General features: G+C 44.0%; 1 protein-coding gene across 3 annotated transcripts in view; it reads right to left on the bottom strand.

The window, feature by feature from the left end:
* Positions 1-9,505, bottom strand: part of LOC122561037 (protein bicaudal C homolog 1-like) — a 277,035-nt gene extending 267,530 nt beyond the window's left edge. For 2 of the 3 annotated variants that reach the window (XM_043712353.2, XM_043712352.2), the window contains exon 1: positions 9,237-9,505. In XM_043712353.2, coding sequence (XP_043568288.2) covers positions 9,237-9,456 — 220 coding nt within the window. In that variant the 5' untranslated portion in view covers positions 9,457-9,505. The remainder of the gene's footprint in view (positions 1-9,236) is intronic. The other variant, XM_043712354.2, reaches the window with a different exon arrangement.
* Between the last annotated feature and the right edge of the window lie 12,198 nt (positions 9,506-21,703).

The following is a 21,703-nucleotide window of genomic DNA, read 5'->3' as shown; positions in this document are numbered from 1 at the left end:
GAGAGGATATGGAGTCAGAAGCTGAGCTCAGGATCAAACAGGACAAAGTGTAACCATTCACATTCAGAGACAGTGGGTAGGAACTGGTGCTTAGGGAATAGACTCTATATGTCCACGCTGGAAAGCAATGAACTTGACCATTCATCAATGGAGCATAGAATGTATTTGGCAACCTCCCAAGCAATCTAACCAAACATCTTTAACTCATGGAGATTACAAATCATCATGGATCAATTTAAATTCTGGGACTACTTGTAGTCTTCATCTTCAATGGAGTTTGGCAGTCTGGTTAAGGAAGGATTAGAGATGAATAGGAAAATGACATAATATATTAACAAGCCGGTTAAACCACAGCTTTTCATTAGGAAGGTATCTTTCAAGGCATTTAAGTGCTCTTGAGACAAATTTACATTTGGGCACTGGTAAACATGTGCTGCACAGAAATAATTTAAACCAAATGAACACACATTCTAATCGAATGACTATCAAGTGCAATTATAAACAGCGTTGTCTCAGTCTGAGGTAATGCTCACACGAAGACATGCGCGTTTCTGAATGTCTTCCCACAGCCAGGCATACTTCACAATACAGAACTGACCAGGTCAGCACAGCAGTGACTAAACTCATGTGATGAAAAGGAAACAAACATTGCACCTTTAGTGTAATAAAGTGTCCCAGAGTACTTTAAGAGGCAAAAAGAGAGACACACTAGCCCATAGGAACAATGCCCATGGTACACAGAAAGTTTGTTTTAAGAGGCTGCTATTGAGGAGAGTATCAGCAAGACAAGATAGTCTGGGTATCCTAGTATCTTGACTGGGTGTTGGGAATGATTACAATATCTGCAACCAGTGGTGGAGCAGAGATATAATGGAGGCCAAAGGTCAAACACAACGTGGCAGGGAAGGAATAGAGATTGGGGAGCACTTAAAATTGAGACAGAACAGGATTGGTAAACAACCCAGATTAGGGAGTACTGTACTCAGAGGGAGGGGGAACTGCAGAGTAGTGGAACAAGTGGGAGGGGAAAATGACAAAAGTAGAAGCCATTCAAGTCCGTCAAGGCTACTCTGTCCCTCCAGAGGATCAATGATCACGATTCCTCACATCCACTTTCCAGCCTTTTTCCCCATAGCCCACCCCCAATTCCTGACTGATAAGAAAACCTATCTCAGCCTTAAATATACTCAAGGACTCTGCCCCCCACAGCTGTCTGTGGTAAGGGGTTCTAAAGGCACAGCCCTCTGACAGAAGACAGGCCTCCTCATCTCAGCCTTATGCTGTCTAGAACTAGACTCTCCTATGAGGAGAAACATCCTCTCAGTGCTTACCCTGTCAAGCCCCTTAAAAATCTGATCCGTTTCAATGAGATCACCTCTCATTCTTCTAAACTCCAGGGAGTAGAGTCCCAACATCTTTAGCCTTTGCTCATGAGACAATCCCTCCACACCGGGGATCATCCTAGTGAACCTTCTCTGAATTGTCTCCAATGAAACAATATCTTTCCTTAAGTAAGGGGACTAACACTGTTCACAGTACTCCTGAATGTGGTCTCACCAGCACTTTATAAAGTGCAGAACTGAAGCAGAGCACGACAGGTGAGACACAGAATGGGATGTTAAAGCAAGGCAAAACAAAGAGAAGAATGGAGGGAGGGGGAATACCTAAACTGTGGGGAATTACACCCAGACAAAGAATCAGCCACTCTGTCGATGCAGTAAGTTTTCATGTTATAAGTCCCCTCTTGTGAAGAAGGCTACACTAATTAACAACCATCTCCGTTCTCAGTAACAATGAGACCACCAGACAATTTCTTCTCCCTGTCTGTTCCCTTTTCAGATGGGCTGGTGATGTACGTGAACACTGCCACCTACCCACCTGGTGGGGGCAAAAGGGACAATGCAGGGCTCTTGCTGGCTGTCCATGGGGCAGGTGAGACCCCTGATGCCCCCCCAGCATAGTGCCCTCCGTTCAGTTTAATTCACACATCAATCTCCCCAGGCAACCTCCTTGAGCTTGGAAAGTGGCTAAACTAACCCAAAAACCTGAGGCCTCATTCAAAATCCACCATCAGATTTATGACGAGAAAATAAACAGCAAAGACAAGGCAGCACGTTGACAGTAAAATATCAATCTGAACTACTTTCCCTTAGAATACAGAAAAGGTTCAGTTGCTTTCGAGCTAAAACTTTAAATTTACGTCACTCTCTTCAAAATGGACACATGAACTTGGATCAAGTCCATCAAAGTAAACCTCCTGGCCCTTTGAAAAACCTGAAGCAGAAGAACGCAAACGAACTCTTCCTCACTTTATGCAAGCTGCAATCGGTTTCCACAATCGAGATCTTCCGGCAGCACATCACTAACTTACTGAACTGCACAAGCAGACACTCTGCCAATGTACATCAGCCAGGCTGAGTCATTCTTTAATTAAAACTTGGTTTTGACCTTGCAGAACCATAAGCAAGAAAGAATAGTTTAATGTAGCATGGACAAATAACATCAATAACAGGCCTGAAAAGAGGAATTACATTTATTAATGTATTACCCGTAGATTCCTCCTGCTCCCACAACCCCCCCCACAACAATTTCCTAATATAGTTAAACTCTCTCTTCACCAGCAAGTAATTCCACATCTTTACAGTTCAGGAGATGTCAAGGTAAGCTCTGAGGCAAGGTAGGCTTCAATAGTTCTTCTACAAAGACAGCTTCATGTTGCCTGTCACTGGGGTGAACAGATTCAACATCTTGTTCATTCCACCTCCTCTTGGTTTCACCAACATGTCACAGCCAAGAACCAAGTTCTATCCATCTGCAAAGGACCTGAGGCCTGATATCTGCTAACCTAAGCTGCCACTTAACGGGAAATGAGACAATTGGTCACAAATGTCAAGCTATTAGTTATTGCCTGCTACAGCAAAAAGGACAAGGGGAACATAAAACAATGCGATTGATGGGGTCCATCCAACACACAGGATATGGATGAAAAAGATCCTTTAAGTGTCGGCAGTATATAGAGCAGAGTTGTGCCTGAGGGATTAGACTGGTGTCAGTGTGCTCTCTGCAGATGAAGCATGGTAATGTCCCCAACCTTCTTCTCTTTCCTTTCCTCAATCGTATTGGCCAGGCCGAGACAAAGCACTGACGGCGCGGCAGGCATGTCAGAAAAATGCTACTATACACACCTGATGAATCATTGTTCACGAAGAGGATCACTAATCTCTAGCTCACTTTTGAACGAGCAATCTGATAACTTCTGGTAATCAATTAATGGCATTAGAACTAGCAGAGAAGGGAAATAAAGAAAGACAATTAAGGCAGAAGGAATACAGAAACAGTAATACTGAAAATGGCAAAAGATAGATAAAGAGAGATAAGGTGGCAAGACAGACAAAAAAGCAGATAGTTCTAAGGATATAAATGGATAATGATAGAGAACTAAATAGGAATAAAAATATTACGGTAAATAGCAGTAAAGATATAACAGAGTCAATAGATAGGCACAAGCAGGTAAACTAAACCAATAAAAGAGACTTGAGCTAGAATCTTCCAGACATTACCAGAAATGAAATATGCTTCACTCCAAATCTTTTAAGCAGCAATTTCGGAGGCAAGCACATGGGGGCATTACTGGTCGCATCAATAGTTTGTCCCACCACAGACATGATTGATTATAGATTACATCATTAATAATGTTTCAAAATGTTCACAGGGTACTTGCTGGGTGAGTGAATACCATTTTGTGCCACAGAATGTTGGGATTTGGGTCAGGAAACCTGAGAGAGATGGCACTAAATTGACTAAGAAACAGATTGCTCTTTGCTCACCGATGACAGAGGTGAGAGTCGACATCTGAAAACCAAAATTCGAAAAGGCTGGGGATAAATTATTCTTATTTAGGAGCAAGTATATTCTCCTCCCTAAATTTTAAAATAGCAAGTTTGAAGGAGCCATATTAACAATATTCTTTTCCAAAGAGCAGACATAGCGTTTTTCACTTCTGTATTCGTTTGTGAATAAAAATATCAATTGCAGAAAAGTTCCATTTATTTAAAATCAAACACATTCGCTTATGATCCAAGTAGCAATCGGAAATTCATTTAAGGCAAAGTGTAGATATTATTCAATAGAGGGCTTGACACAATGGGTGGTATGCACACTTGACATTTTTTTTGTGTGTTATCAATGGCTAAAATCCAGAAACAATCTGCAGTCTCCATTGCAAAGGAATTCAAATTTCCTTTTGATATTTGAAAGTTTTCAAAAAAATAATAGCAAAGCCAAATTCCACACCAACATACCATAAAGGATCAGATGAAACAAGCGATTTTTCTGAATGCAGTGCTGCTAAGATGATCATCTATTGAGGTCTCTAGCAGTTTAAGTGTTCCAGTCAGGAAGTCTTTGTTATAAAGCAGAGATGTTTGGGAAAGCTCTGTGACAGTCCACATCCTTGTTGAGTGGATCACTGCTGAGAAACCACACTCCTTAAAGGGAGTCTGCAGAACAGACTTGTCTAGCAGATCAATTTCTCTCAAGACCAAGCTCATTCCTACTGTCTCATGGGCAAATGCTTTCTCGAACCCACTTCACGTATGGGAAACATTATAATATTAAAATCATCTGGCTTTCCATTTTAAAACACGTCATCTATCATCTAAAGCACAGACTAGTCCATTGCAAAGATCCAGGTAGGAATCCTCAGGCTGCAATTACCAAAAGTATTTCCATGCATTAAACTTCAAAGTGTCGAAAAGTCCAGATCAATATTTGAAATGATTAATTAGCCGCAGCCTGTAGTCAGGCTTTCTAACATACACGGTGAGCACCATCAATCATTAACCTACCCCCAGCAGGGAAAAACAACTTGAAACAAATTCCAGACAATCATATCCAATGAATCACAATAAGAGTTAAATTTACACTTTAGTTCAGCAAAATTCTTCATTTTAGCCTTCCTATTGTTCAGCTTGTCACAATTACCAAGTCCCAAATAGTTACTTGAATGCTCTCTCTCTCAACATACCTGTTTGTGAGCATCTCTATCTCCAGATATGCAGTATATTGGAAGAATTCACACAACCAGCCACCTCATGTCACATCTCTGTACAAGAACAGAGCACCTCGCATCCGCCAAGTAACAACACACCAGAACCACCTCCGAGACCCTGCACACGACCGAAACGCACCTTTCACCTTCTCAAAAGCACATACACACCCAAAAATTACCCCCATTATCTTTCTCCACTCCAAGACAAATGCTCCCAGTGATCCACTTTCCAACACAGCCACCCCTGCCTCCCTGAGACACATTGCCTGGTCAACTGTTGTGGGTGGGCCACACTGCCTATACTGCCCATGGGGTCCACATGCCTAACACAAGGGGCTCCTGTGATTTACTCCCAGCATTGACACAGCAATCCAGCTCCAGGTGCACAGGGGAAATGTGTTAAGGCCACCCTCACAGCCTCCCTGCAAAAATGCTGCATTCTTTCTAACACTTGCCCTCGGCTGTCCCCAGTGGCTTGAAAGCATCTGCGCAGCATTTATACACCTTGAGCCCCATCAGCAACAGCAAGGTAAAGTTAAACCTGAACAGAAAATTGAGCATGTGGCAACCTGAGCCATCCTTAACCCTATTCCCCCAACCACTGCCTATCTCTCCTATGACAGACACTTTTAGTTGTGCAGTGCACTCTTCAATCACCTCTGGACACATTCTAATGTCCCAAGCATAAGGATCTGCCCGAGAGAGACAGCCAGTCTTAAAAAGCAGCTAAAAACTCTCTTGAAATCTTCGCATTCAAATTGTGCAAATCTTCCTTTTTAGCACAAGGAGCAGATTTCAAGTAGTAAACGCCACCAAATAACCACTTCCAGTTTCCCACAATCAGCCAGTTCCACCATCTCTCATGCCTCTGCCCCACATCATCCCAGTTCTGCCATCGATTCCAACCCAACCCCCATAGGGGTAGCTTCTCCAGGTGGGTAAGACTGCCATTGGGATATCCCTGACCTCCCACTGTGTCTTTCTGCACCCTTCCTTCCCTCCCCCCCCCCCCCCCCCCACTTGTTGCCAGGTAAATGTGTGATGTGCTCTGGTAATCCATGAGCCCCACATCGACCATGTACACCCCTCATTAAATCAACTCACCCATAAGCGATCCCCTTAAACATTGCTGACATACAAAAAGTGAGTACTATTGGAGAATCTGCTAAGTTTACCCCATTAACATTGCAGTTATAGTCAAGAGTTTACTGTGGGCGCTATATGCACTATCTACTCTGCGTTATGATCAAAGTATTGAAGTTGGAATCATCTGAGCACATGAAGAGACAAGCCTCTAAAACAACCTTTTCCTCTCTAAATTCAGTCTTCAGCAATGAGAGAAGCAGGATTTGGGGGGTTTTTGAAAGTATGGTCAAAAAGGTGGGAACCAAATGATCTGGTGTTTGCTGTGACACACCAGCTGAGCAAGGGAGAGAGTACCCTTGCTGAGAACAGCTGAGAACATGCAAGCCACATATTAATTAAAGGGAGAAACACTGTTCAATTTGAAGATGACAAGAAGGGATATTAAATTTCCCCGCAGCCTCTTTTTGAGCAATCAGTATGACTATTGCTAAATAACTGAGTAAGTGCAGACGAACGAATACTTGCATGGCTTCAGTAACTCAGGAAAGTCTGAATCTGAGAGCGAGCGAGAGAGAGAGCTCACACCACATACCAATCAAACTAACTTTATATGCAACCATCAGTGGCAAGCTAAAACAGAGTGCATCTGCAACTAGGAAGATTTTACATTGCTTGGCAACTTCCTAAACATACAATTTGACTAAGGCAAATCAGCAATGCACTGTGTTCCCTTTAAAATGTACACTATGGAATTGTATCAGCTTCATCTTCCAAATACTGGTCTAGGCTTCCTTCCAACTGAGTTGTAAAATATATTCAATAGTGCAATGCACATTTTCAGCTCCTTTTTTTAATTCAAAGTCATTTAATTCCACCTGAAGGGTCTGTTTCCATGCTGTATGAAGTACTGCAAAATACAACCTCTTCTGACCATATTCCACTTTGGTGTATGACTTACTTTGCTCAATTCACCTTTTTCAACAAAAAAAAGAGTTATTTCTACTCAGGTGTTTTTTTTTTATTATTCATTGGCTGCACACCATTCTACGGTCATTTCCTGCTTTTGCACCCACACCATCAAACGAGTGTTTGTTGATGACACAATTCATTAGATGATTTTGATTATTTGTTTTTTTTTCCTCCCCCAAAGTTCAAAGCTCTCCCACAGCTCAGCACAAAGAGGATCACCATAGCAGTTCAGCTGTGCCAAATAAACACACCTCAAACAGACGTTCAGCTCAAGGGCTCTTCTAGCACACTGGCAGTGCCCCTACCTCATGGGACATCAGCTCAACAGTTTCCTGGGTCTGTGACCTTTCAGCTCCCTCTCCATGTCTAGTACATACAATAACGGCTATCACTACACTCTAATGTAGTCAGTAACAAATCCAACAGGTAATGTGAGAAAAATTTCCTTATTCAGGTGAAAATGGGGAACTTGCTACCACAGTTAGAAGAGATGTCAGAGGTGCATTTAAGCTGGACCGAGAGATAAGGGAGAAAGCAAAGCGATTCTGATCAGATTTGATTAAATGAGATGGGGGGGGGGGGGGCATCATATGACAAATGAACACCAGCACAGACTGGACTGAATTGTATCTTTGCAAGATTCTGTGCAATTCTAACTTTGCCCCATAGTTTATGAAGGTTCTGCTCTCTGTTCAGATCAACACGTATTTAAAATTAAAAATAGACTGAACCTGAGTCCAACTTTATTCTGGAAAGTTTGCTGTTTACTTCTGACGATTTATCATTTTTTTAAAAATCCAACACTTTAACAATAACAAGAGGTTATTAGCGATATCAATAAGTTTCAAAAGGACCAATCGATAGGCAGGTAAAGGTGGTGGGTGAGGGAGTCATTGATCTGCTCATCAATCTACACCTACTAACCAGGCAAAGCAAAATGCCAGAAAAATGAATGGTAATGTGCTGTAAAAGTTAGCCCAGACTCAACTGCAGTTCACATCTGCTTTGAGGACATCTCCCCGCCCCCTTACTGATACTTATTACAAATCGCCACGTCTTTCAAAAGACGTTCTACGGTTTTGGGGAGGCTACAGGGGTTTCAGTGTAAAGAGAGATTTCCCAGTGACTGAACTCCTCATAGTTACCGTTTGTCCTCCCAGTGCTACAACTGGCCAACGAGGGATTTCCGCTTCAGGGAGCGGAGCGGACCGTACGGTTTGGACGGTAACTAGTGACGGCGCTGTACAGCAACAACTTACTCAACGCATCCCTTCATTTATACCATCACAGGGGCCTCGCCAGGCAGTCAGGAAAGTCCCCAGTGGGATCTGGGCTGTCTCTGTCACCTAGGAAGGAGAAGTATAACTCCCAGTCTGAAAGAGCCGCCGGAACCCCCTCTCAAGGCTTGGACAGTGAACGGAGCTGTCAGAGATTGTTCGGGGGAGAGAGAGAGAGAGAGAAACACAGCCGGCCGGCTTCACTGACCGATTCTACACACTTACTCCTAATTGTCACATCTTAGCAATGATCTAGATCCACATCCCCAGTCACTGAGTGCTCACTGTGTTTCAGTTTGCTTCCTGTAAAGATAATCACTTTCTTAAATTTCTTTTTTTATTTCCAGTCCATGTTATTTTGTGCATTTACTCCCCGCTCTTCCTACTCCTCATTCCCTGGGAAGCTGTTTGGGGGGACATTAGGAATTCCTTTCCTGCAGACAGGAGACTGTTAAGAGAGTGAGAGTGAACATGAGGAACTCCTGCAGACAGGAGACAGAGACAGAGAGGGTGAACATGAGGAACTCCTGCAGACAGGAGACAGAGACAGAGACAGAGAGGGTGAACATGAGGAACTCCTGCAGACAGGAGACAGAGACAGAGAGGGTGAACATGAGGAACTCCTGCAGACAGGAGACAGAGAGGGTGAACATGAGGAACTCCTGCAGACAGGAGACAGACTGACAGACAGAGGGTGAACATGAGGAAATCTCCTGCAGACAGGAGACTGTTAGACAGAAAGAGTGAACGAACGTGAGGAACTCCTCTCCTGCAGACAGGATACTATTAGAGAGGGGGGGGGGGGGGTGAACATGATGAACTCCTGGGGGAAGGAGAAAGAGTGAGACCCTCACCTTGTAACATTGCCTCCAGCTTCTTACGGTCCACCCTGAACCTCTCCTCCAGCCAGTCCGGGTCAGTAGAGTGCGGGAGAGCCTGGCCATCGTCCTCGGAGGCGGCTAACGGAGAGTCGGTACTCCTCTCGCTGTTGGAGCCGGGGTCGGCAGCTCCGGGCTCTGGCAGCGGCTGAGCCTGCAGCAGGTATCCGCTCAAGGAGTCGCACTGAGCGGCCATGGCTCCGTGAGAGGAGAGGCGGCAGCAACAGCAACACAGTCACTTTCCCTTCTGCCTGAGGAAGGGGGGGGGGGGGGGGGGCTGGACTCCACATCCACATCTGAACTTCTCAAGCGCAGCCAAACCCTGCTCTGCTAAATCCATCCGCACCATTGCACCCAAAGTAGTCCCATTGCAACTTAATGTGTAAGCCCATTCGAGAGAGGTTTCCGACCCAGCAGGGTTAGTGTTAGATTTGAGGCTGAAACTGGACAAACATTAACCCCTCGAAGTGAAATGGGAAACAAACACACTATATATATATATATATAACTTTCACTATTTAACTCCTAGCACCTATATTTCAGATCCAAACTAAAATACACAGCGAATTTTTCAATTCACGACTGATTGCATAGATGCACGTTTAGCCCCTCACTCTCAGGTCATGCCTCACTTCAGTTCTGAGGAAAGGTCACTCGACCCGAAACGGTAATTCTGATTTCTCTCCACAGATGCTGCCAGATCTGCTGAGCTTTTCCAACAATTTCTCTTTTTTGTTGTTGTTTCTGATTTACCACATTCACCGTTCTTTGGGATTTAATGTCAAAATTTAGACTTCCTACAGTGTGGAAACAGGCCCTTCGGCCCAACCAGTCCACACCAACCCTCCAAAGAGTAACCCACCCAGACCCATTTTCCCTCTGACTAGAACACCTAACACTACGGGCAATTTAGCATGGCCAGTTCACCTGACCTGCACATCTTTGGACTGTGGGGGGAAACCAGAGCACCTAGAGGAAACCCACACAGTCACAGGGAGAATATACAAACTCCACACAGACAGTTAGGCAGTTGCCAAGGCTGGAATTGAATCTAGGGTCCTAATGCTGCGAGGCAGCAGAGCTAACCACAGTGCCACCCCAACTCTCCCTCAGTTGTAACCCCAAGAATCCAGGTCTGCTAAAAATGGCCAGTCTTCCACGTTCTCAATAAAGACAATTGGTTTGATTTTACTTTCAAATTACAGGCTGACTGGTGCTGGAGAATATCATGTCTGCACACTGTTTTATTAACTTTTTAGGTTTGAGAACTAGTGTAAGGGAAACTTATCGCCTCTAATGAGAGTTTCACAGGCAGTTATCATTCCATCAATAAAGAGAGAGATCCTTACACCTCTCATAACCTGGGTATATCCCAGAACATTACCCATCCACTTAAGTATTTCTAAACAACAGCATATATCTCCTTTAACATAATAAAGCACTACTAGGTGCTTCACAGAATACAACACTAAGGCATGGAAGGTCAGAAAAACATGGTTGAACAGGTATGTTTTAAGATTGTTTTAAATGAGGTATTCCAGCAGTTAGAATCCCGAAAGCAGACCATTCAGCCCACATTGCCCCTCTGAAGAGCATCCCTGTAACCCTGCATTTCCCTTTCTCAACCCCCGCCTCCCAATCTGTGTATCCCTGTACACTAAGGGCAATTTAGCATGATCAATCCACATAATCTGCACATTTTTGGATGTTGGGAGGAAACCAGAGTGCCCAGAGGAAACCCACATGGACACAGGGAGAATGTACAAACTCCACACAATCACCCAAAAGGGGAATTGAACCCAGGTACCTAATGCTGTGAAGTAGCAGTGCTAACCACAGATGCAGCTCCAAATTAATGCCTCAACAAACGGAAGGCACAGTCAATGAGGAAGTGATGCTGTCTTTAGCTGGGCTGAGGAGTGGCAGATGGAGTTTAATTTAGCTAAACACGAGGTGCTGCATTTTGGAAAGGCAAATCAGGGCAGCACATATACTGTTAATGATTAAGGTCCTGGGGAGTGTTGCTGGACAAAGAGATCGTGGAGTGCAGGTTCATAGTTCCTTGAAAGTGGAGTCGCAGGTAGATAGGATAGTGAAGAAGGTGTTTGATATGCTTTCCTTTATTGGTCAGAGCATTTGAGTATAGGAGTTGGGAGGCCATGTTGCACCTGTATAGGACATTGGAATATTATGTGCAATTATGGTTTCCCTTCTATAGGAAAGAAGTTGTGAAACTTGATAGGGTTCAGAAAAGATGTACAAGGATGCTGCCAGGGTTGGAGGATTTGAGCTATAGGGAGAGCTTGAATGGGTTGGGGCTGTTTTCCCTGGAGCGTCGAAGGCTGAGGGGTGACCTTATAGAGGTTTATAAAAGGGGCATCAAGAGGGTAAATAGATATGGTCTTTTACCCTGGGGTGGGGGAGTCCAGAACTAGAGGGCTTGGTTTAGGGTGAGAGGAGAAAGATATAAAAGAGACTTAAGGGGCAACTTTTTCATGCAAAGGGTGGTGCATGTATGGAATGAGCTGCCACAGGAAGTGGTGGAGGCTGGTACAATTACAATATTTAATTGGCATCTGGATGGGCAGAGATGGATTTGAAAACAAGGTGTTGTTAAACTGAAAGCGAGATCAGTAAACACTGGAGGCTCGGTGAAGAGGGACTTGATGAACATTAAAATTCAAGCAACACAGTTTTGGAATGATCTCAAGTTTGTGGAGCTTAGAACCTGGGAGATCAGCCAGGACTGTGTTGCAATATCTCCTTTGCTGTTTTGATTTAAAGGACTGTTGTGGCCTGCCTTTGGATATGTTATATAGTCAAATGCACTAAATAAATACAAGTTGTTATTATTGCTGTTGGCTTCTTCCTAATTTTATCTGCTTCAGGAGCAAACGGCAAAAGTTCAGGCTTGGCTGCATTGAACCAAGTTGACACGACTATGCAGGAGCGAGGGATATTAAAATCCATTTAGGGTGACGTCAAAGATGCCATAGCATTTTTCAAAGAAAAGCAGAGAAGTCTCAGGCCAAAGATTATTCCTCGATCCAAGTCACTAAAGCTAGGTGATGTACTGACTCTGCTCGTTGACTGTTTATAGGGCTTTGCTGTGAACAGATTTGTTTCTGAATATACCCTCAGAACAACAGTGACAACTTTAAGAAGTCCTTATAGAAAATGCTGGAGAAACTCATCAGGTCTGGCAACATCAGTAGAAAGACAAACAGAATTCACATTTCCAGTCCAGTATGACTCTTGTTCAAAGCTGATAGTTTCCTATCCCTATCTTTATGTATACTCCAAAGAATATCACTTCTAAATGAGCATTACACTTTAAACAGTCAGCAATTCTGATGAAGAACATCACAACACACACCTACAAACTTACCCATCCTATTTGCTAATAGCTTCAATCACCTTTTCCAACATGGGATGCTCTCCCCTAAAATCCCAGCGCTTCCCAAAGCTCAGAGCTGCATTCAATTGTTCCTGCAGCATTGTTTAATCCAACTTCTGGTCCTTCTTCAGTCACAGCTAATGAAATACAATCGAAGAGAGGGACCATGGCAGAAGATGTTGAGAGTGCGGAAAACATTCAGAAAAACAGGTAAGAAAGAGAGTGGAAGATAGACTCGGGAACAGATGCAAGTAAACAAACACATCTTTATTTTGTTTTATTCAATCAGTGAGCTGTGTCTCCTGTTAACTTGACCAAAGTAGAATAAGGAGAACAAATGCAAAAGTTGTTTGGTAGTACAGCACTTGAGGGTGGCACGGTGGCTCAGTGGTTAGCACTGCTGCCTCACAACGCCAGGAGCCCAGGTTCGATTCCACCCTCAGGTGACTGTCTGTGTGGAGTTTGCACGTTCTCCCTGTGTCTGTGTGGGTTTTCTCCGGGTGTTCCAATTTCCTCCCGCAATCCAAGGTGTGCAGGTTAAGTAAATTGCCCATAATGTTCAGGGATGTCCAGGCTAGGTGGATTCCCCATGGGAAATGTAAGATTAGAGGGATGGGGTTGGATCTGGGTGGGATGGTCTTCAGAGGAGCGGTGTAGACTCAATGGGCTGAATGGCCTGCTTCCACACTGTAGGGATTCTATTAGCACAAAAATGCTTTTGCACTCATCATGGCGATTTATGAGAATACCAGAACAAAAGGACAATAATATTTATACTATATGAGAGCAGAGCGCTGATGATTAAAGGTGCTTCCATGAAGAATGCACTGGTTAATGATGAGTGACAGTAAACTGTTTTGCTTGCATTTTAAACAACATAAGTTGACTCTAATTGGTCAAGGCATACCCTGAGAAAAATGCATCAATAAAGTGTTAGTTTTCTTTGCAATGTTCAAATATAGAAGTACTTGAAGACATTTTATATGCCAGGCACTATAGGAAGCCAAGTATGATAGTTAGGGCATTAAATCATTAAGCATTTCTGAATTTGGGTTATGAACACTGAAAGTAAATGTTTTGTGTTCAAACTCCACTCTACGGCTCCCACACATATTGGCAGGTGTGGCAACAGGGCAAAGACTGAGAGAAAAGATTTAGGTAAGAGAAATTCTGTTCAGTTGGGTATTGAATCTATTCCAAAAGTGTTGAGAGTTAACCCGGTATCCAGTTAACATTTCCCTTCAATTGACAACATCATCAGACTAGCATTTCTTACTTGATATGCTATCTGTGAAAATTTCTGTTTCTCGTTATTTACTCATTGGATGTAAGCATTGCTGGCAACGTCAATATTCATTGTCCATCTCTAATTAACCTTGGAAAGTGAGAGCCAACCTTCTTTTTAATTGCAGTGATCCATGGCATGTAGGTGCACATAAAATGCTGTCGGCAAGGAAGTTCCGTGGGCCGAAGGGCCTGTTCTGTGCTGTATTGTTCTATGTTCCAGAATTTTGGATCTAATGATCTGGAAAGCACAGTGACATGTTGATGGTACACACTGCTGTCACTATACACCAGTAGCAGTAGAGAAGTTGAAAGTTGAAAGGGATGGATGAGATTCCGATCAATGAGCTATTTCATCTTGGAAGGTTTTGAGGCTCTTAAGTGTTGACTTATCTCCACTAACGCAGTCAGGTAATAAGTATTCTGTCACATTCCTGACTTGTGCATTCTCAGAAGTGGACAGGAGTCAGGAAGTTGAGGTATCTGCTGAAGAATACCTAGCTTCTGATGAGATTTTGTAACCACTGTGTTGATGTGACTGGTTTGGTGAAGTTTATGCTCAATGGTGATCCCCAGAATGCTGTTCAATGGAATTCAGCAAGAGTAAAGCCATTGAATATAAGGTATATTGCCTGTCACTTGTGTGGCATGAATCTTACTTGGCCCTATATAGAATCATAAAAATATATGGCACAGAGGGATGTCATTTAGCTACTTGATATCCATGCTGAATAAATGTTATCTGTCCATACTCATTGCACTTTCCAGCTGTTGAAATGTACCCTTGTGTACCTTGGAACTTCTATAGTGATCGTAACCAAGTCAGCCAGGTAAACCTCATAGAATATGAGTTCCCTGATTGGGGCTGTTAATCTGGTCTAATCAGGGACCCCGAGCTGACAGATAAGAAAGGGGTGTCAGACATCCTGATACTTTGAGTGCTGGCTCTGAGGGAGCTGGATCAGTGTCAGGGATTCTCCACGTGTAAGCGAAGGGTGACTTGCTGACAGGATACCAGCCTCTGTGGAAATATTTCAGTGGTGACAAGAAAAAAACACGCTCTTGGTGCTACTTGGTTGCAATAGCCATCTTTTGAGTTGGGGTAAGCATTTCTGGCATCATGCTTTTATTTAGGAAGTCTGACTCGTTTGCTATGCTGTTGAAGACTGGGCCCAGTATGTGGAAAGAATGCGTTATTTTTTCCAAGTAAATGATATTAGGGCAGATGAAAAGCAACAAGTAATTCTCCTGGCAGTTTGTGGACCCGTAGCTTTTTGGTTATTTGGAGCCTAACTTTCCCTGAGGAACCAGATATGAAAACCTTTTAAGATTGACAGATTTAGGTAAGGAAAATTGTGACCCCCACCCCCCCCCCCGCCCAAGCCTCCTCTAATTCTGAGATGCTATCAATTTTACTCAGTAATTCAAGAACCAGGGGAATCCATATGCGAGCTTTGACTACGTTAACACGACTGGCAGAGGAATGTGCATTTGGTTTAATCGTTAATGAAATGCTGAGAGACGATTTGCTATGTGGGATTAATGATGTAATCATGCAAAACTACCTACTGGCTGATGACCAGTTGGACCTCAAATGGCACTGTAACTGGCTTTGTTGTTAGAAAATGTGGCAAGTGCAGCATTTGAGTTACAGCATCTTTCAATGGATGTGGAAACCCTCACCAGTCTGACTGAGCTTGGGGAAACACACGTGAGTGAAGGCAGTTGCATAGCCTCACTCAGGACATATCCTGAGCAGAGGGACTCTAGGTTAGCCCACAGCAAACCTCAAAACAAAGCCAAGCTTCAGACAATCGGTTAACATTTTCTTCAGGATCCAGGCCAGCAAGACATTGTAGTTACCTCCGGTATGCGGACCCAGGACAGCAAAGGAGCCCAAACAGACCTAAGCTGAGCAAGAGAACTCATAGGTCGGCTGGCATCCAGAAGAATTTACACCATGGAAAGTCCACCTACATGTGATTTGAACAGTTAAATTGCTTAGCTACATCCAAACCAGAACCAATCAAAATACACACCTGGTTAAATGGTCACCCCGTTCTAAGAGAGGTTGATACCGCAAAGCCATTTCAGTGATCACAGAACCAGTCTCTAACAAATTCACTCTGGACTCCAATCCTGAGGTTTGCATAAGACCACGGCTCAACTGAAAACCTATGCAGGGAAACCTTTACCGATTAAGGATACAACTTTGGTTCTGGTCGCTTATGAGAAGCAGCTAGTTACAGTTACTATTGATTGTAGTAAAAGGCTCAGGCCCAAATTTGATGGGGTGAAATTGGTTGAGAAATATTCACCCTGATTGGCTCAACCTCTTTTGATGAGAAAATGGCTCCCTAAGTGAAGTACTAATTAACTTGCTGGATGTTTTTCAGGACGGATAGGGACTGTGAAAGGAGCCAAGGGCCCCTTTTGCTTGTTGACATGGAAGCAAATCAATGATTCTACAAGCCCACCCCAGTGCCATTTACCTTATGTGCAAATTCAGAAATCAGGAGGCTGGAATGGGAAGTAATCAACAAACCAGGCAGTTTGCAGAATAGATAGCACTGGTCGTACCAATCGTGAAACCCAACGGGTTGGTTCGCCTTTGTGGGGATTTTAATCAAATGGTAAACCACTTTTTGCAGCTGGATAAATACCCAATTCCTCGCAGAGAAGATTTATGCACAATGCCGGCAGGGGGGCTGTCCTCCACAAAGTTAGGCATGAACCATGCATACTTGCAATTGCGGTTTGACGATGATTCCCAGGAGTATGCTACAATTAATACCCATAAGGGTTTGTACCAATATGTGAGATTGCCAGTCTGTGCCATTTTTCATCAGTCAATGGGAAAATTTTTACAAGGTCTATCCCAGGTTACCATCTACCGGGATGACATGCTAATATCAGGAAAAACCAATAAGGAGCACTGATAGAACTTGGACGCAGTCCTTAGACATTTCATCCGGGGGGGTGTATGCCTCAGAAGGGAAAATGTGTTTTCTGGGCACCCCAAACCATCTACTTGGGCTAGAGAGTTGGCAAGATTGGATTACACTTGTTGGGAGATAAAGTAAGAGTGATTAAAGGTGCCCCGGCTCTCATGTCTGTACTGGAAATTAGGTCTTTCATTGGGCTGGTGAATTATTATGGAAAATTCATATATAACTTGGTTCCCATTGTGGCACCTTTGCATCAACTCTTAAAGGGTCAGCCTTGGGAATGGTCACATAGCCAAACCATAGCTTTCAGGGAATTGAGCAAACAGCTGTCATCATCTAAGGTGTTGTCACACTGTGGTCCCAAGTGGGATCATGTGGCGCTTCTCCGTGAAGCACTGGAGTACAATTAGCTCATAGGTGCCCCAATAGAGATGAAGACCCAATAGCGGATGCATCCAGGACTCTGGCTAATGCAGGGAATAAATACGCTGTGATAGAGAAGGAAGGGTTGGTGGTTATATTTGGAGTCAGGAAGTTTAATAACAGACCCCAAACCCCTGCTGGGTCTACTTAAAAAGGACAAGGCAGCGCCACCCTTAGCTTCTGGCTGAATTCAGCGATGGACTCTAAGACTAAGTGAGTATAATTACAAGTTGGAACACTGTCTGGGAGGCCAAGTAGTGAATGCAGATACATTGAGCTGCCTCTTGCTGGGAGATACTCCACCAGTGGTACCTCGTCTGGAAGAGTACATAATGGTTTTAAATTTTCTGGACTCACTTCCGGTCACAACAGACTGGACAATATCAGACAATATCAGACCCTGGATGCAGAAGGATCTGGTCCTGGCCATACTAGAACAGCTGGTGGTGATGGGGGAAACCAAAAGGCCATCACAACCAGAATATAAACCTTTTTGGACCCAGAGAGACCAGATCACAGTCCAGGATAGTGTTGTATTATGGAGAGCAAGCGAGATTCTCCCAAGCAAAGGTCGCCGCCAGATATCAGCTGAACTCCACAAGAGTCATCCAGGCCTTTCCAAAATGAAGATGTTGGTGAGAAGTTCTGTCTAGTGGCTAGGATTGGATGCAGACATAGCCATGTTAGTGGGGCAGTGCCCAGAGTGCCAACAAGGCTAAACATTACCGCTGGCAGCTTCCTCACGTTTGTGGGAATGGCTGGATAAACCCTAGGCTCACTTACACATCGACTATGCAGGTCCTTTCTTGGGCTTAATGTTCTTAGACATTGTGGACACCTGCTGAAAGTGGCTGGACGTGCATAGAGTTCGTTCATCAAACACAGGGATGATGATAGAAAAACTGCGCACTTCTTTTGCAATACACGGACTGCTGGAAGTATTGGTCACAGACACTGGGCCATTGTTTCCCAGCAGGGACTTTGACTATTTCCTAAAGTTAAATGGTATTTGAGATATAAGGGCAGCTCCATACTATCCATCATCTAATGGTCTGACAGAAAGAGCAGTCCAAATTTGAAGGGAGGCTTAAAGAAACAGCCTACAGCTTCACTCAATACCAACTTGTCTGGGTTCTTATTTGATTATAGGCCCACTCCTCACGCAACCACAGGGTCAGCTCCAGCAGGGTTGCTAACGGGGAGAAGACTCCACACCAGGTTAAATCTGATCTTCCCGGACCTAGTGGGGAGGGTGAAATGGCATCAGGAACGCTAATGCCAGGCACGAGACTCCACAATGTGAGAAAGGGAATGGCCCTGCATGGGTAAGAGACATGGTCAATGCGAGGTCAGGTCCAGTGAGTGTATAACGTTGGGGTAGGTGTGACAGTCTTGAACAAGCACATAGACCATATGAAAGCAGTAAACTCGCAAAAGGTGCGGGAGAAAAAAGCCCAGCTCCTGGACTGCCATTCCGACTGTTCTGGAAGCTCTGGGTTCTTCCACTTCGTTAAGCGTTGAAGATATCTTGGGATCTGAGATGGACATGGTGGATGTCACCACCTCGATGCCATTGCCTGGAGAAGGGAATGAATTTCTTCCAAGACCCTTCCAAGGTGCAAGAGTTGAGTGACTGTGTGTTTATCAGCACCCATGGCACAGGCAGAATTGGAGGAAGCTGACCCACAGCTGAGATGTCCCAGGAGGAGCCACAAAGAGAAAAGAACCTGCCTATGTTCTCGCACTCAGACAGGGAGGGATGCAGTGACTGTAACAAGGTCAGTCAACTGGACATCTTCGAAGATGAGTTCCTTGACTGGGGGCTGTTAACTGGGTCCAATCAGAGAGTCTGGCTGACAGATATAAACAGGAGTGTTCAGCGCTGTCACCCCGGGCAGGTACAGGGGCGGGCTGCCCCAGAGGTGGTCGAAAGGTACTGAGGGTGATTAATGAAGCCGAAAGGTGGGTAGGCCATCCTGACTGCTGTCACCCCGGGCGGGTACCGGGGCGGGCTGTCCTAGAGGTGGTCGAAAGGTGTGTCAGGGCGGACCAAGAACTGGAAGGGGCATGGGGTGGACCGAGAGCCGGAAGGTGGGTAGGGGCAGGCTGCCTTAGAGTGGTCGGAAGGTGGGAGGGACGGGGTCTTGCTGGGTCTGTATTGTCTGCACTTTTGTACGTAACAGTATTGTCTAATGTACAAATGTCATTATTGATGTCTCTTTATATTTTTATATGTGAAACTGGGATTTGAGGTTTGTCCTCATGTCCCTGTAAACTGTTTGAACGGTGGGGTTTGGGGCCTGGCTTTGCTGCTCCTCTCCCTTGTAAAATTGCTGTCTCTTGTATGCAGCTGTAAATGTAACTGTTTGTTGTAAACTGTTTTTGTAATTTGTTTAATAAAATAAAAAAAAACCAGGAAAAAAAAATAAGCAGGAGTGTCAGAGTTTCTGCTCACTCTGAGAGCCAGCTCTGAGGGTGGTGGATCAGTGTCAAGGACTCTCCATGCGTAATTAAAGGTGACGGGATACTACCCCTGTGGTGTTATTTCACTTCAAGTACATTTTAAATGTGATGAGGTTTTCTGGCTCTACCACTCTCCCAGGTACTGAGTTCCAGATCACCACCTGTAGATTGGGTAAGTTAGTTGGCTTCCTATCCTGAACTACGTCTTAAGCCAGTTGGATTTATATGACAATCCAACAATTCACTTATCTGCCCAAGCCTGGATGTTGTCAAATTGTGTGTCATTAGCTGCCAAGCTTCCTCCCTTAAAGCACTGACAACATTTCAATTGTACTTTATTGGTTGTGAATTACTTTGGGGCGTCCTGGGATTGTGAATTGCCAACTTTTAAAAGCAAGTTCTTCCTTCCTTCAATAGATCCAAACACAATTTAATATGTTAGGCAAAAAAACCTTCTTGCTCAAAGTCACAATTGGATCTGTTACATTCTGAAGAGTACTACACAGTTCTTTAATTTAAGGCATTGACGTTATGGTACCTAGTCACACAGATCAGTCTGAAACAAATGGGCTGACCTTTCACAGCTCATGCAGTTTCAGAAAAACACAGATAATGTTTCAAGTCCATTACAACTCTTCTTCAGAACGGACCTCCAGACTTCAAGAAGGGCCACTGGACTTGAAATATTACCTCTGCTTTCTCTCCACAGATGCTACCAGGCCCGCTGAGTTACTGCAGCATTTTCTTTGTTTGTTTCAGATTTCCAGCATCCTCAGTGTTTTGCTTTTATTAGGTGGCTAGTTAATTTGCCCCTGAGCAGGGTGTAACCTCATGTTAAGAGAAAGTGAGGAGTACTGATGCTGGAGAATCAGAGTCAAAAAATTTGATGCTGGGAAAGCTAGAGCAGGTCAGGCAGCATCCGAGGAGCAGGAGGATCAACATTTCCAGCAGAAGCCGTTCATCAGGAATGTGGACGTTTGGGGGAAAAGGGCTGAGAGATAAATAGGAGGGTGGGGGTGGGGCTGGGAAGGTATGGGATTATGGTGATAGGTCGGAGTGGTGGATGGAGCAGATAGGTGGGAAGGAAGATGGACAGGTAGGACAGTTCAAGAGGGCGGTGCCGAGTTGGAGGGTTGGATCGGGGATGAGGTAGGGATAGTGAGATGAGGAAACTGGTGAAATCAATGTTGATGCCACGTGATTGGAGGGTCCCAAGGCGGAAGATATGGCATTCTTCCTCCAAGCATCCGGGTGGCTGGGATTTGGCAGTGGAGGAGGCCTAGGACTTGCATGTCCTTGGCAGAGTGGGAGGGGGGATTGAAGTGGTCAACAACAGGTCGATGAGGTTGTTCGGTGCATGTGTCCCAGAGATGCTCCCTGAAACATTCCATGAGTTGTGTTAGCCAGCCTGATTAATTTATTATTTTGTTGTTGATCCAATTAGTTTATCATTATTTCATAAATGTCCATTACAGTGTTGTAAAATGTACATGTTCTTCATGCTTGGCATCTTTATTAATTAAACAGGAAATCTTTAGCTAACATAACATTGCTTTTCATTTTTCATTTCATTTTATGACAGAGTTTGGGCAAATGGAAATACATATCTAAGCCTCCAGTCAAAATACTCTCGGATCTAATTTTTAATAATGCTTTGAGATTTCTTTCCATCATCCTCCAAAGATCAGAATTCTTACATTTACTAAATTATTTATAAATTAAGTCCCGTTTCTTGAAATTTTTATGATCTCATGCTTCCATACTAACCTTTGTAAATTGCTGGTGAAGTTAAACTGCAGGTTGTGTTGTTCAGCTGTGGGTTTTATTGACATTGCTTCCTCCCATGGTACTATCCCGTTAGAGATAATGTAGTCTCAGTTCCAAGTTTGCAGTGTACCACTCACTGTTCCACTCCACTGAGATTTAAC

The sequence above is a fragment of the Chiloscyllium plagiosum genome, unplaced genomic scaffold (genome assembly GCF_037043375.1).
Source record: "Chiloscyllium plagiosum isolate Xiang-an unplaced genomic scaffold, Cpla_swu_hap1 HiC_scaffold_22, whole genome shotgun sequence".
Taxonomy (NCBI): domain Eukaryota; kingdom Metazoa; phylum Chordata; class Chondrichthyes; order Orectolobiformes; family Hemiscylliidae; genus Chiloscyllium; species Chiloscyllium plagiosum.
The sequence above is the reverse complement of the archived record's forward strand: the minus strand, read 5'-3'. Positions and strand labels throughout refer to the sequence as shown.